The sequence below is a fragment of the Arvicanthis niloticus genome, chromosome 19, assembly GCF_011762505.2.
Source record: "Arvicanthis niloticus isolate mArvNil1 chromosome 19, mArvNil1.pat.X, whole genome shotgun sequence".
Classification (NCBI taxonomy): domain Eukaryota; kingdom Metazoa; phylum Chordata; class Mammalia; order Rodentia; family Muridae; genus Arvicanthis; species Arvicanthis niloticus.
The window spans coordinates 15,742,393-15,758,414 of record NC_047676.1 but is presented as its reverse complement, the minus strand read 5'-3'; the positions used below and the strand labels follow the sequence as shown (position 1 = coordinate 15,758,414).

The following is a 16,022-nucleotide window of genomic DNA, read 5'->3' as shown; positions in this document are numbered from 1 at the left end:
GCAATATCTAATTTTATCCGTTTTCATGAAAGCCACATTTTTTTTCAGTATGGTTGGATGAAATTCTATTTGTGTGTATTCTACATTTGACTTATATAGTCATTATTGACAAACATCTGAGCTATTTCCCTAATACGACTAGTGTAAATAGTGCTGCAATAAATATTTTGTGCAAGTAATTCTGTGGTATATGAAACAACAAATCTCCCAGTGTAAACCCAGAAGTGATATAGATGGTTTTAGCTTCTTGTGAAATCTTCAGAGTAACTGTTCACAGTAAAGGAGCTATTTTAAATTCACAGTATCAGTGTGCAAAGACTTCGGGTTTCCCTGAAAATTTAACAGCATTTATTTTTTACTTTTTAGTGATTGTCATTTGACTGAAAGGGGATAGACTCTCATGGTAGTTTTACATTGCATGGCACTGATAGCTAAGGAGGTTAAATGCTTACCTGGATGATTATTGACTGTTTATGTTCATTTCTTTGTCAATGTCCAGATTTGCCTGGGACACTGTAGTCTTAGTTCTTGTCCACCCTCATACTTAGTTTCACACCCATTTGGGATTTTTCTACCACCTGCTCTCCACCTCTAAAGGTTATTTATGTTGCCTCTGTCCTATTTCCTTTTCTCTTTCAATTTCCTTTCATATTGGGTGCTACACTCCCAATGGGTTGAATTTATGGTGATTTACTTTTAGACTACATTTCCGGCTTAGAAAGCATACTCTGAATCTGCACCATGTTTTGTCCTTCCTTTTATTCTCTACATCTATCTGCCTGACACCATAGTGATACTGAGTCAGTCTCTCACTATTTCATCCATCTCAATAAGTGGGTTTATCACTTGAGCAGCATAACATGACACAGAACACATGCTCAGGTAACAAGAGAGCATCAGTGTACTAATGTACTAATGTAATTGAGTAACCTTTATAGTTCTTCTGTTGCTTTAATCTTAGAATAAAATTAGACAATTGCCTTTATAGAATTAATAGTCCCCATCTTTGAGTTAAGACTGTTGATGTATTAAAGCTTCTCTTCAGTCAATTACAATTTTCATGTCTGTATGAGATGAAAACTCATTTTAATACAATTTTTATTAATCATTTCAATTTTTCTTACATGTATATAATGTGCTTTGATCATTGCCCCATTTTAACTCCTCCCTGATTCTCAAACCATCCATTTTACTTCATGATACATATAAAAGCACAGAAAACTTACTTTGTGCTGACTATACATTAATGGGTCTGAGTCATCAACTGGAATATGGCTCTTATGTGTTACAATGTTGACTGGCTAGATCTAGTTGACATCCACATGATATGGGTGTTTCAAAGTGATCCTGGAAGTAAGCTTCAGTCATGAAAGTGACCTTGGGCTAGGACAGGGAAGTAGGCTCAGATACTTCAGTCATCCTGATAAAGCCCTTTAAAACAGTGATCACGAGAATGTTCACATAATTGGGTTTAAGGCCTTGCTTTTTCTTTGACTATTTGTGTTTATTGTATTGATTGTTCCTTGACTATTTGCTTCTATTGTATTGCTAGACCCTCAACCTAGAACTGACCTTAATTGAATGTAATTGAAATGGTATAAAAGCATAAAGGAGGAGGGGAGATGCGATGACGGTTTTAGAAAGGGGAAATGGAGGAAGAGGATGACATCTGTATTGTAAATAAATAAAATATGCAATATAAAAACTAACAAACAAAACATAAAATGATCCTGGGTTAACTGCAAGAGCAGGATTTTTCTTAACTGCTGAGCCGTTTGTCTCACAAAACAAAAATTCACAGAATTTGTTACTTTTTTTCTGCAGTATTATTAAAATGTTTTTAACTATTAAAGAACTGTTATAGGTTTGACAAAACTTAGTTGTTAAAGACTTTTAAGTCAAATATAGACAGTAATGTATATTTAAATTTTAATTCACTTGATTTAATAACTCTCTTTATTGTGTTATATTGTTCTTAGTGAACATTACTTACAAAGAAAGCTTCTGTTTTTTTACTTTCAGGTATTTCATCAACCACAGTACTGAAGAGGAGAGATTTTTCAATATTGATGCAAATACTGGAACCATTAAGACGTCAAAAGTACTGGATAGAGAAGAAACACCATGGTACAATATCACAGTGACTGCTTCAGAAATCGGTAAACTGCTTTATGTGTCCCCGGAGAGAGTGTTACTGTGCATAAGATCATATGCAGAGATTTGTGTCCTGCAAGGTACTCTGAAATTTTAGTTTGTCAGAATCTCAAAGAATGTATAGTTGAAGTCAGTCAAATATCTGGTTTCAGTGAGTAAGTTTTTGAATCTTTCATTCCCTTTCATCCCAGCATGAAGTTAGAAAATTGGCTTTATGGAATAATTAGTCCTCATCTTTAAGTCAAGAGTGCTTGACTCACCTCTTAATTTTACTACTTTTCTGTTTCGTGCACTTATACTTCACTTATACCACCAAGTCTTTTTAATAAGGGTACTTATTATCTGACAGTTCAGCCTTGAGACATCACTATAATTCCCTTGCTCGAATTAGCTCTTATAGAAATTAGGTGAAGGACTTACTTGGAAATTATCAACAGTGTATCTAATCTCTTTTTAAGCAAATCTTACATTGGGAAGCTGAAAAACTGGACATCAATTGAGGACACTACATAAAGACCTATGTTTAATTTAAAAATTATGTTGGGATTCAAAAAGGAAAATATGACTGTCAATAAAATTAAAACAAAGCTTATCAAATGCTTTGGGTTTTTTTTTGATGATGGTGTCTTAATGTCTTGAGAAATAAACAAAGTTACTATTTAGCCTCAGTTTAAAATTGTAGGTAAAAATGGCATATGTCTTTATGAAATATTTCAACATACCTCTGACCAAAACATAAATCTAGTAACAGGGGTGTTTAATAGTGAAAAATATTGCTATATCAACTAAAATCATGCTCTTTCCTGAGGATGGTACAGGAATTTAAAAAAATGTTTTAAAAGACGCATTTAGCTATGATTGGTATGGTAGATGTCTGCCATTTTAATTTTTTCATTCATTTATTCATTTTACATCTGATTTACAGCCCCCTTCATTCTCTCTTCACAGTCACACCTTTACAAATCTCCACACTCCTTCCCTTTCTTCTCAGAGAAGGTGAGTGAGCCTCCTTTGGATACCACTCCATCCTGGCATATCTACTCCCATCCAGGAGTAGGCACATCCTCTCCCTCTGAGGCCCAATGAAGTAGTCCAGGTAGGGGGAATGGTATCCAATGGCAGGAAACAGAGACATGGACTGGCCCTGCTACACTTTTTAGAGATCTACATGAAGGTCACACTATACATTTGCTCTAAATGTGTTAGGTGGTTTAGATCAAGCTCCTATATGAATAGCAAATAGTTTCACCCTCATATTCTCCCCTGTCCCAGGCCCTTAGCAAGTCTCAGGAGATGATGACTGATGATTTTCATTTTCAATCCCAGTCCTCAACCACCCTCTTTCTCCTCACACCTCATCCCCATCCCCATGACCACATCTCACACCTTCTAATACCAAGATTTTCTTTCTTTTTTTCTTTTTTTTATTGGATATTTTATTTACATTTCAGATGTTATCCCTTTACCCCATCCCCCTCCCCACATCCACTCTCGATGACTATTTAGTTTCTCCTTCTGAGTGAGAATCAAGCATCCTGCCTTAGGACATTTTATTACCCAGTTTCTTTGGATCTGTGAACTGTCGCATGGTTGTCCTGCACTTTATGGCTAATGTTTTATTTTAAGTGAGTCTATATCATACATTTCTTTCTTGCTCTTGGCTACCTCACTCAAGATGATACACTCAAGGTCCATCTCTTTGCCTATAGAATTCATGATGTCCTTGTTTTAAATAGCAGAGTTGTATCCCATTGTGTGAACCACATTTCCTTTATCAATTCTTCAACTGAGGGAAACCTAGGTTGTTTCCAGCGTCTGGCTACTATGAATAAAGCTGTTGTAAACAGATTTTTTTTAAATTGTCCCTGTATATAGTGGGGCATCTTTCAGGGAACATAACCTAGATTGATGTAACTAGTTCTTGGGGTATTCTTAGTTTTCTGAGAAACCAACAAATTGGTTTCCAAAGTGGTTGTATAAGTTATCACTCTCGTCAGCAGTTGGGGAGTGTTCCCCTTGCTCTACATCCTTGCCAGCATGTGATGTCACTTGAGTTTTTGGTCTTAGCTATTCTGATGAGTGTGTCTATTTTAAAAGTATATAATTCAGTTGTTTCTTCATTATTACAATGAATGCTGAAACATTTTTATTGTCCTGGAAAGTAAGGGAAGTCACAGATACATCCCTGTGGTTCTAGAATGGATTCTTATTAGTAGTTTCTCCAGAACCATTGTAGACAAACCATGGTTGATTCATTGTGTAGACTGAGCCATCAGGACTCCATAGCTTCTCATGCCCAAATACAGATTCCCATGATGTGTGTCTAGCACATTTCATTTAACTCCCCTTACTGCTAGGTTTCATTGTTGTTTTACTTTTAGATTGTTAATGATGTCATTTTCATTTGCACAGAAATTTTAGGGTAAGAGTGTTTTTAGTGTATTACCTTCAGTATATTCTTCAGTGTAGAGGTGTTGTTTTACATGATGACTCCATGCCTAATCACTTCACTAACCAAATATTTTCCTATAAAGCTGAACCACTTCTATATTCCTGCACATGACACTTCAAATTCTGCATATTGCAGTTGGCAACCCTGCTTACCCTCTGCTAAGGGTGTAAAGCTATATCCTTGTTTCTTGTCCTGTATCTTTGCTATAATTCCATGCAAATCCATGACAACCTTTGTTTACTCTGTCCATATTATTTAGGTTCTTTTTAAAAATCGTAATTTTGATCAATTCTTTGAGTATTTCTCACTGGCATACAATTTATTTGGATTATAATCCTTCCATTTCTCCCTCTAATTTTTCTCTAATCCACAACCACTCTCTCTTGTTTCCTTCCAACATCATATACTCTCTTTTTCTCATAACCTGAGAAATTCATTTTGTGTCACCCACATACTCACAAATAGGAGGACACTCACTAGATCATGCTCAATGTACCTTAACCAAGTCTTTGACTCTCCATAGCCCTTTAGTTGTGGATACAGGAGTACCATGAACTCTTCTGCATCCATGCTGAAATGTTGCACTGCTTGAACTTGTACTGGCAGTCACTACTGTGAGTTCATAAATGCTTGATCCTGTGATTTCCAGGAGACACTATTCCACTGAGTTCTTCAAAACCTCTAACTTTTATAATGCTTCTGCCTCTGTGTTTCTTGAAATTATATTTTCATCATAATATTGGTAATCAGATGTTTTCTAGATTCTTTCAATTGCTATTATAAAGAAAACATGAATGGGTTCATTTCATCATTCTGGATAGTTTTTATTTTGTTAATATTTAGGTTAAATGTGTAGTTTTGCATCCTTTTGGTAAATCATTTAAATAAGTAATGAATAATATTTAAAAATCAGGTGATAAACTTGAATTAATATGTTAAATAATAAGGGAATGTTGAAAAGATTAAGTAAATCTTTCAGAAGAATGAACCAGTATTTGGAATTTAGGAAGGAACAGTTTACTTCTGAATCATCACATAATTTCCCAAAACATTTGCATTTAGGAAAAACTGCCTTATAAATGGACAGAGGCATGCATGTAAAAAAAAAGTGCATCATTTGTTGTCATTACTACAGGAAAACCTTGTTTTTATAGGTAAATCTTAATTATTTATTTGACTTTTTTTCCATTTGCTATTTCTTCTTGTGGGAATAGACTTAATACATATCTACTAAGTAAAACATTATAGTAAATTGTAATTTTCTACATTTTATAGTTGGTAATAAAAAAGCTTTAGAGACCCATTCAATAAGCATTACTGAAATATAATTTAATCCTAACCATAAACAGGTATACAGAAAGAATAAGCAGTAGTTAAGATTTTATAACCATGTTGGGAGATTGCTTTCTGAGAAGCACACAGGCTGCTACCTACTGCCAAGCCTAACTGTCCCATAGTATTGGCACAAGACCTCCCATAATTTCGAGCCGTAACATCAACATTAGCCACATGGGCAAAACATGTCCTCCTTAGGAATGCAGTTGCTATTTTTTTAGATTATTTTAAAAACTCTTCTTAACATAATATTTTCTAGAGTAGATTGTCCTGTAGAATTGCCTTTGCTGGTTAATATTTAAAGCATTTTATTTTTTTTTCTACTGTTGGGATTATGCAACTAAGAGAAGAGCCCTCTTGGGGCAGAAAAGACAATTTAGGAGATGCAAACGCACTTGGGCATGGGGTGCATAGGACATATGTCATCCTATGCAACTCAAATGTGAGAACAGAAACTGAGGCTAGCCTAGGCTATGTAGGAAGAGGTTGCCCAGGGAATAAGAACACTGTAGTTTCCCTCCACCTAAGAGATAATGTTATATGTGCAATGTTATAGTATGACAATGAAGAATTCAATCAAGAAACCTGTGTACATTCAGTAACGAGCTGAAGTCAATCACAGAGATGTTGACTAAAGTATGAATAGGAGTTGATTCTTCTATCCTTTTGCCCTTGTTCAGGTTCGTGATGCCTCAGTTAAATAAGGACATAATAAAAGCAACAACAATGTGCCTGGACTATGATATTATTGTCTGCTGTGACCAAAAGGAACTGTGGTATGGGGGTGGCAGGGCTCTGTGAGTACCATGGCCAGCAGAGTAATGATCCACAGAAGTGAAGATGGTAGTTCAGTCAAACATAACTAAGTATCCTGTGCTGATTCAAACTTGCAACATCTGACCATGAGTTCTTTATTTTAGGTATATGTTAGCACGGCACAGTTGGGTTAAAAAAAAAAAATCAACCTTTTTTTTTTTTTTTTCTGGTGTTTATTAACTCAATTAAGTTTTTTTGTTTAAGCAAAAAAAAAAAAAAAAAAAAAAACTTAAGTCTTGACTACATCTACTCTCTAAAGTACACAGGACATATGTCACAAAGGGAGATTCTATAGAGTGACTGAGCAAAACAAGCTTGTGGTAAGGGTCTGTGGGTCTCAGGGGGGCCAGTGTGATCTCAGGCACACAGATAGCACAAAGGCCACAATGGCATAAACTATGTCAAATCCCAGCCTTATAGGTAGAAAACATGTTGTAGAACACTCTCTTTGGAAGGACATTTCTGTGTGTTTAACATTCCTATCTCCCTTCATGCTTTTCTGTTAGCACAAGGACCACCATACTTCCCACATTAACTGGACATCTCATTCTTCCATGTTATCCTTTACTTGATATGCTATCTTATCGAATACTTCAATGAAACATGGACAACAGATATTACCATCACAGAGACAGAATACTGAAGCATAACTAAATATATATTTGAACTGACATTACATCTTTGTTTACTTCTGTGCATCAGATTATCCAATGACTTTTAAGAGTAAGCATTTGTCACATAGTTTATTTTACTGACGTTGATTTCAGTTTTGTGAATTGTCTCTATTACAATTGTGGGATAATATTTTTATTCTTGTAAAGAGGGTACTACAGTAAGCTATATACAAAAAGTCCCTGAAAGTCTACAATGAAAAAATTTATTGCATCATCTATCACAGATGTTGGTGAGTTACTACTTTGTAAAATAGTATCTGTGGAAAACATGCTCTGTTGAGAAATTGAAGCAAAAAGGGTTTGAATATAATCTACATATGATCTCTGGAAGGAATGAGGAAGGGAAGGAGAGAGAGAGAGAGAGAGAGAGAGAGAGAGAGAGATAGAGAGAGAGAGAGAGAGACAGAGAGAGAGAGAGAGAGAGAGGATAGAGAGAGAGAGAGAGAGAGAGAGAGAGAGAGAGAGAGAGAGGAGAGAGAGAGAGAGAGAGAGAGAGAGAGAGAGAGAGAGAGAGAGAGAGAGAACTGGGAGAGTCGAATTTATCATAAGACATTATTGACTCACCACTTTACAGGACTTTATAGCTCTAAAATGCAGTTAGATCATAAAGACAGGCTGGAAGACAAGCTGGCTTGGAATAAGCAGAAGCTCCTACTTCAGGGTGATTGCTATCAGGAAGGGATTTCTTTGTTCCTTGAGAGTCAGTCTGCTATGTTCAGGTCTTTATGAATGGTGCTCAAGTACTGCATGAAGAAAAATCTGCTTTGTTTGATATGTCAACTTAAATGCTAATCTCAACTAAAAGACTTCCATAGACACTTACAGAATAAAATGTGACTGGATATTTTAGGAGTCCATGATCAAATAAAGGAGACTCATAAAATTCTCATCCGCATGACATAAGCTTTCACACTCATACTGTTTGTATTTTGAAATTTCTAAATCTCAGTCAAGACTACTTACGTCTTTTTTGATTGTGTTCTTTGATAATTATATACACTTATATTTTGATTTCTCTCCCCCACACTCTCATTTATTTCCTGTTCATCCCTAAAAGGCTTACCCTTATCTTTGTGTAATACCGATCCTTTGTTCCTGATTCAGAATTTTGGTTTCATTTTAGGACCCACTTAGTTTACCCAGGACCATCTGAGCAGTGGAACGGAAATATTCACTAGAGCAGGATGAAGTCATCAGTGTGTATATGAATGAAGGCAGTGTGTCCACTTTCTCTGTACCTATCAACAGCTAATAGTTTGGCTTTAAAGGATCCTTGCCTCCTCCCTCAATGCCCGACTGTAGGATCTATTCCTATGCAAACACAGTGACATCATCTACTCCTGCTCTTCCATCCTGATTACAATAGCTATGTCTCTCCAAGGAAATGGTACCTCAAAACCCATCTTCAGATACTGTGGCTCCTATGTACTCTGTATTTAAATCATCTTGTAAGTGAGTGACTTTATCACTCACCACACCAATATAGTGAGATTCTCTTGTCTGTGGTTTTATTTCCATATCTGTACATTTCAAATTCTGGTGTTATTTAATTTAACTTAATTTAATTTATTTAAATCCCAAATGCTGCACCTCTCCCAATCACCCCTCTGAGAGGCTCTCCCCCCATTTATCCACTTCTCCTCTGAGAGGATGAGTCTCCACTAGATACCCCCAACCCTGGCACATCAAGTCACTGCAGTATTAGGCACATACTCTCCCAGTGAGTTTAGACAAGGTAGCCCTGTTGGAGATTGGATACCACAGTCAGACTTTAGGGTAGTGCCTCCACTCCCATTGTTGCCAGACCCACATGGAGAATGAGCTTCACATGTGCTACATACGTGCTTAAGTCCTCATTCCAGACAGCGTAAGCTCTTTGGTTGGTGGCTCAAAGTCTGAAAGCTCCCGAGAGTTCAGGTTAGTTGACTTTGTTGGTCTTCCTGAGGGATTCACTTTTCCTTCAGGGGCTTTTATCTTTCCCCCAACTCTTCCATGAGGGTTCCAGACTCCAATCCAATGTTTGACCCTGGGTATCTGCATCTGTCTGAGTGAGATGCTGGGTTTAGCCTTTCAGAGGACAATTATGCTAGGCTCCTGTCTGCAAGTATAACAGATTATCATTAATAGTGTTTGGGGATTGGTGCTTGCACATGTGATATGTTTCAAGTTGGATCTTGGTTGTTGCATTTTTTTTAAGACAGGACAAATTTTTGATTGTAAGATTTGAGGGTAGGTTCCTGTCTTTATCCCCCCACAGGGAGTCCTACCTGGCTATAATAGGTGGCATTTTTATGTTCCATACCCCCACTGTTAGGCATCTCTGAAAAGGTCACCTGCATTGACTCCTGGGGGTCTCCATAATGCCAAATCTCTGTGATTTCCTAGAGATTCCCCAAACATCTCCATTCAGCTACAGATTTCCATTCATTCTCTCTGCCTTTCCCTAAACCTGATCCTGTCCCCCATTAACCTTATTGTTCCCTCTTACAAACAGGTCCATCCCTCCCTACCCCTCCCATGACTATTTTGTTCCCCCTTCTAAATGAGATTCAAGCACCCTTGCTTGGGCCTTCTTTCTTGTATAATGTATCCTTTTTGAGGTCTGTTGGGTGTATTATGTAACATGGTGGCATAGCTTGGTGGGGACAGAGTGAAATGGGCCACTTGGACCCACCCAGTGTGGGCCCCAGTGTGAGCTCCACAATTGTCAGTGGCTGTTGTGTGCAAGGCTTGTTTTGTAATAATATACATATTTGCTGGAACCAGTGCTAACAGTGGAGGGCTCCTTCCTTCTAGGGAATGTCCTCTCTATTAATGCTAATGACTCCAAGATGATTAGAAACAGCATGACCAGGAGCTGAGGGTGTGGGTATGTCTCAGTAAAATGGTAAACACTGTGACCTCCAGGACAGCCCTTAGGGCTATGGGCAAGAGCTCTAAATACATGAGTTTGAAAATATATAATTTCTCAATTATGCAAAAATAAGGATGCAATAAGAATTATACAAAGGGCTTCATGAATCTAAAGGAATAAACATAGCTGGGCTGTGAACCAACTTGGTAGAAAATTACTAAGGAAGAAAATCAAGAGATTTAGGGTTTAGTGATCCAGGTGATCTAGCTAGCTATGTTTTGTTTATGCATACAAAAACAGATGAATTCCAGAGTTCAGGGCCAGCCTATGACAGAACCTGATTAGGCCCAGACATGGTTGAAGTGCATATACTTGCCTAGTTCTGGGAAACAGAAATTTAGGCCTAGTCTCCTGACCTGACAGTTTGAAATCTGTCCTGGAGTTAGCCTGTCTCAGTCCTCTCAAGAATAACAAGCAACCAGAACATGGACAGGGAGTTCTCTTAGAATAACATACAAGTAGACTATAGACAGAGAGCTCAGTGGAGAGAAAGCAGAGCATAGAGAGAAGCTGACTGGAAAAGCTGTATCAAGCAGAACACAGCTTGGATCTACTGTGTGACTTTGAGTCATTCTTTTACCTGCTCCCAGATACCCCTTTCTCAGAACCACTCTACAAGCCAAGGCTGGTGGTCCTTGACAATCATGTTTTTTCTCTATGGCTAATATCCATTTATCAGTGGGTATATACTATTCATGTCCTTTTTGGTCTGGGTTTCAATGATTATATTTGAATAGTTCTAGAGATAAATAATTATTAAAACACGACAACTAAAAATGTAAATAGTAACAATTGTAAAAACATAGCATAACTATAAATTGAAACCCAGATGATATCATGTTACATTTGGCCAAGTGTTATTGTTTCTACTATATTGAAGATATCATACAGGATGATATTTTCTAGGTCCATCCACTTGTTTATAAAACTCATGATGTCCTCGTTTTTTTTTTAATAGCTTCTGTGTCCATTATTTGGTTAAGGAACAGCTGGGTTGTTTCCAGTTTCTGGCCATTACAAATAAGACTGCTATGAACTTAGTGGAGCACATGTCCTTATGGTATGGTGAAGCATTTTTTTGGGTATATGCCCAGGAGCAGCAGTATAACTGGATTTTTTTGAAGTATATACACCATGAGTTTATTCATAGCTTCCAGTTATGCTATGTTTTTACAATTGTTACTATTTACATTTTTAGTTGTCTGTTGTGTTTTAATAATTATTTATCTCTAGAACTATTCAAATATAATAATTGCTACAAATTTTTTCAACTTATTAGAAAAATGTACAGTTTCTTACTCTTTAGACTAACATTCTGTAATGGTTAATTATAGGCAGATGATATCATGTTACATTTGGCCAAGAGTTATTGTTTCTACTATATTGATACCATTTCACACATAAGTAATCTAATTTAGCTAAGCAGCTTACTTCAAACTACTAAAATTATTGACACAATTATTTTGATTAGTATAATTTTGTTAAATAGGAATAGTCTCTCTTCCTAATTTTTCCGCTACAAAATGTATGGCCCACAATATTATCTCTCTTTGACCCCAATTCCTCCCTCTTTCTTTTTCTTTTTTCCCTTTCCTCTTGCTTCCTTTTTCCCTATAAAAAGCCATTTTTATATATTCTCTATTTACTGACTCTTTTCTTCTCATGCAAATATATTTAAAGACCAAGGCCACAAGTTTTAAATTTAATTCAACGGCTCGACTAGTAACTTCAGGTGGTACAAATTAAATTTAGAAGTTATGAATGTAGTCCCAGTTGCCGTTAATCTGAAATTATTTTTTAAGCAGGTGCATATAATAATTCAAAAATCTATTAGCAGAGAATGAGTGGTTTCATGTTCCCAGAGCTTCTACATATCATTTGGTTACTGTCACTCTGATATTTTGATGTATGTCATCTGTCTTTTATAAATGTGTTCATATTATCAATTTTACTTAGCACACACAGAGATCCTGATTGGCACAGTTTCTTCCCTTGGCACACAAAGGGAATATCAGCAATGAAATTGGTATTGCTTTCACCAATAGTCAAGAGAAATAAAACACTTATCTGGAAATCTGTGCATGCATATATATGTCAATGTCTATGCTGAGGAGTGACAGGCAAAATTTATACTCCAAATAAGAACTTAAAATACTTGTTAGGAATATTATTCACACATCTTGTTAGATGACTAAAACAAGATCAGTTTTAGTGAGTGGTTCAGATTCAAAGCAGTCCAGGATGTAAGTGACTATATGTATTTTGGCTATGTCTTTTTATTCAGTTGAGGACTTCAGGCCATAAGACTGTACCACAAGATACAGGGCTATGTCTTTCTGTCTTTCTGCTCAGTTGAATCTTTCTAGGAATGCTCTCTGGCATACATACATTAGTGTGTTCTTAGTAATTTGAAATTCAGTGAAGATGATGATAAAGATTGACTTACACATGGAGGAAGGCATTTTGTAAAATATGAGTTTTGGGTTGGAGGGTTTGTAACATCTTGGAGGTATTTAACAAAACTCTTTAGAATATTTTGATTTGTTAAAAATGAATCTGTTTTCTCTAGATTTAGAAGAAATCTATTAATTTAGAAAGCATTCAGAGAAATAGGTTTCAAATTTTATTTGATCTTGTCTATTTCCACGTTTTTAAATGTTTCTTCAGTCCGTGTCATTTTTGTATTGTTTATTGCCTTGAGTTCTGTTGCCTTATAGTCAATAACCTGTACCAATTTCTTTGCTACATGCATTTACAGTAACATGAATATCATTACAGTATCATTACATAATGGAGAAAATGCATCATTATTCATATCATCATCATTCTCAGAAAGACAAAGCACTTCTTGTTGTTGTAGGCAATCCTGCTGCTTTGAGTTATTTACTAGGGTAATTCATATTTGCTGCCTTTAAAACCTTATTTAATATCTAGCATGTATCCATAATTGCAGGGTCTCTTGTAGAGATGCATGTAGTTATTCATCTCTATCTCTATCTTCTATATCATCTATGTCTATATCTATATCTATCTCTCTCTCTATCTAATCTCTATCTCTATCTATATCATCTATATCTATATCTATATCTGTTTCTATCTGTCTATCTATCTACCTACCTATTTATATCTTGCAATAAACTCTTTAAACTACCTTAATAAGATAGTTATGTATAATTGTGGTTTACAGAATCTGGAATAATATTTTTTCAATATAAGTTTTGCTACTAGTCATTATGAAGTTTTGCAATTTGGAGAGGTTATATAACAAAAGACATGATGAATTTTCTCATCTGCAAGAAATTATTGCTGTGAGGATCACTAAAGAATCTTAATGTAATACTTTGCACATAGTTACATAATAAATATAAGTGCCTATTACTACCATAAGCATACTTGGAAATCATGATAAATTAATAATAATGATTGTTAGATATGCAATGAAAATATTATTACATATTGGAATAAATTAGAATATAATATATATAGAAAATTGGAACTGAATTTTTAGATCAATATATATGCATATTTTTATATATACTTATATATGTACATATATGTGCATATATAATAAAAAGTTAAACTCAAATAGGGACATGATTTGATAGTTGAAGCAATTCGCATGTAATATGTATTGTACACTTACTCTTTTAACGTTTGTTTTCTATAAAAATCCTTGTATTAATTTGGAGAGTGACTATTAGGATCTTAATCAGAAGGCATATTGATTTGGTTTTAGTTTTCTAAAGTTTTTTTCAATTACATGATAATGTCATGTAATGAAATGGACAGATGTTTCTATATTTCCATGATTTAAAAATTAACACCAGGCCAGGCGGTGGCGGCACACACCTTTAATCCCAGCACTTGGGAGGCAGAGGCAGGTGGATTTCTGAGTTCAAGGCCAGCCTGGTCTACAGAGTGAGTTCCAAGACAGCCAGGGCTACACAGAGAAACCTTGTCTTGAATAACCAAAAAAAAAAAAAAAAAAAAAAAAAAAAAAAATTAACACCCATTTGCAATCACTTTGGAATTAACAATGACAGCCATAGAAATTCAAAGACACTTTCCCTTTAATACTAATCCTCTCTACATATTGCCCATTTGTCATTTATTTCAATCTTTGACACTTTCAAAACTCCAAATACACAGAAACATAAAGCTCATAAGACCGTCTGTATAAAGTATATATACATATACATTTATTATCTTACTATGTGAAAAGTATTATGTTAAGATTCATTGGTGATCCATAGTGTAATAGTTTGTTGAAAATGAGAAAATACATTATATCTTTGTTACATAACCTCTTCAAATTCCAAAATCTTGTAATGACCAAATTTACATGGAAACAGTATTATTCAAATTTTGTAAATTTAAATATTATTTATGCCTGTCCTTTTAAGGTAATTTAAAGACTTCACTGGAAAGAAAATGATTTCTAATATATTAAAGTACATAGACTTTATTGCAATAAATAATGATAAAAATTACATGAAACAAAAAACAAAATTAAACAAAAGAAACCTTTACTGTTGTTACTTGATATATAATGTGTGTGTGTGTGTGTGTGTGTGTGTGTGTGTGTGTGTGTTTCAAGCTAGACTTAAGTGTTTCCTAGATTTATTTTGAGTTACTCACAGTTCACACAAAATAATTGTATGCACTTATGGACATTTAAGGATATGAACATAAACTGTAGACATAATATCATCATCTCATATAAACTAATATATTTATTCCATCAAATATTTATCATGATATTATTTGATAACTAACTTACAATAACACTAATTATAGCTCCAACAACTGGCTATGCTATAGATTATTTTAAGTTTCTTGACTGGCAATTCTCCCTTCCATTTTCATTAGCCAGACCTTGGTATCTAGCATAGGTGGTGCTTCTATGACAACTCATTTTGACAGTCATTTGGGGTACACACATTTTTTTCAAGGGCAGAGTTTCCTTTCAATTCTTTCTGTGGTATATTTTTTCTGTTTAAATTCAATTGATCTTTTTATTAATTTGGTTTATGAAAACATCTGTATGAGTAGATGCGCATGTGAAAAAGTAGAGAGTAGCCAAAATGTACAGTGATTTAGTTCTCAGGTTTTTTACCATGTAATGATGAAAGTCATATGTTTAGGAGAAAATCTAGTTTGAGTTCTGATCTTGCTGTGGTAGGTCACAGCAGACAGCTTGAAGTCTAAATCAACCACAGTAATTGGTCTGTCCTCAACTGTTTTGTGATGTGATGTTGTATAGATAAAGTAATTTTAAAAAATTTTCACCACAGGTTTTGGTCTAGAAGATGGCTTAGCCGTAGGGAAGCCTTTTTGTTATATCAGAGAATCTGGGTTCAGTTCTGAACACCCAACTTGGCTGCAAACAACCACTTTTTCTCATAGGGTTCACATATGAGAACCCTATGAGATCTGACACAAATTCTACCTAGTGAAAGACATTCTCTCTCATGGCCAATAAGTTCACACACACACACACACACACACACACACACACACACACACACACAAATACATGCTCATAAAAAATTAAAATAATAGATTGTTAAATTTATCATGGATTCTTTGGAATTAACTCATTTAATTGTTAAACAACCAGCCTCTATTTGCTAAGTTATAACCCACTACTCAATATGTCTTTTTCTCTCAAGAAAAA

At 35.3% G+C, this 16,022-nt stretch overlaps 1 protein-coding gene across 6 annotated transcripts in view; it reads left to right on the top strand.

Annotated features, from left to right (window-relative positions):
• The window catches only part of Cdh18 (cadherin 18), a 796,539-nt gene that overhangs the window by 740,352 nt on the left and 40,165 nt on the right, over positions 1-16,022 (top strand). For all 6 annotated transcript variants that reach the window (XM_076916405.1, XM_034523568.2, XM_034523569.2 and 3 more), the window contains one exon: positions 2,023-2,159. In XM_076916405.1, the coding sequence (XP_076772520.1) occupies positions 2,023-2,159 (137 nt within the window). The remainder of the gene's footprint in view (positions 1-2,022; positions 2,160-16,022) is intronic.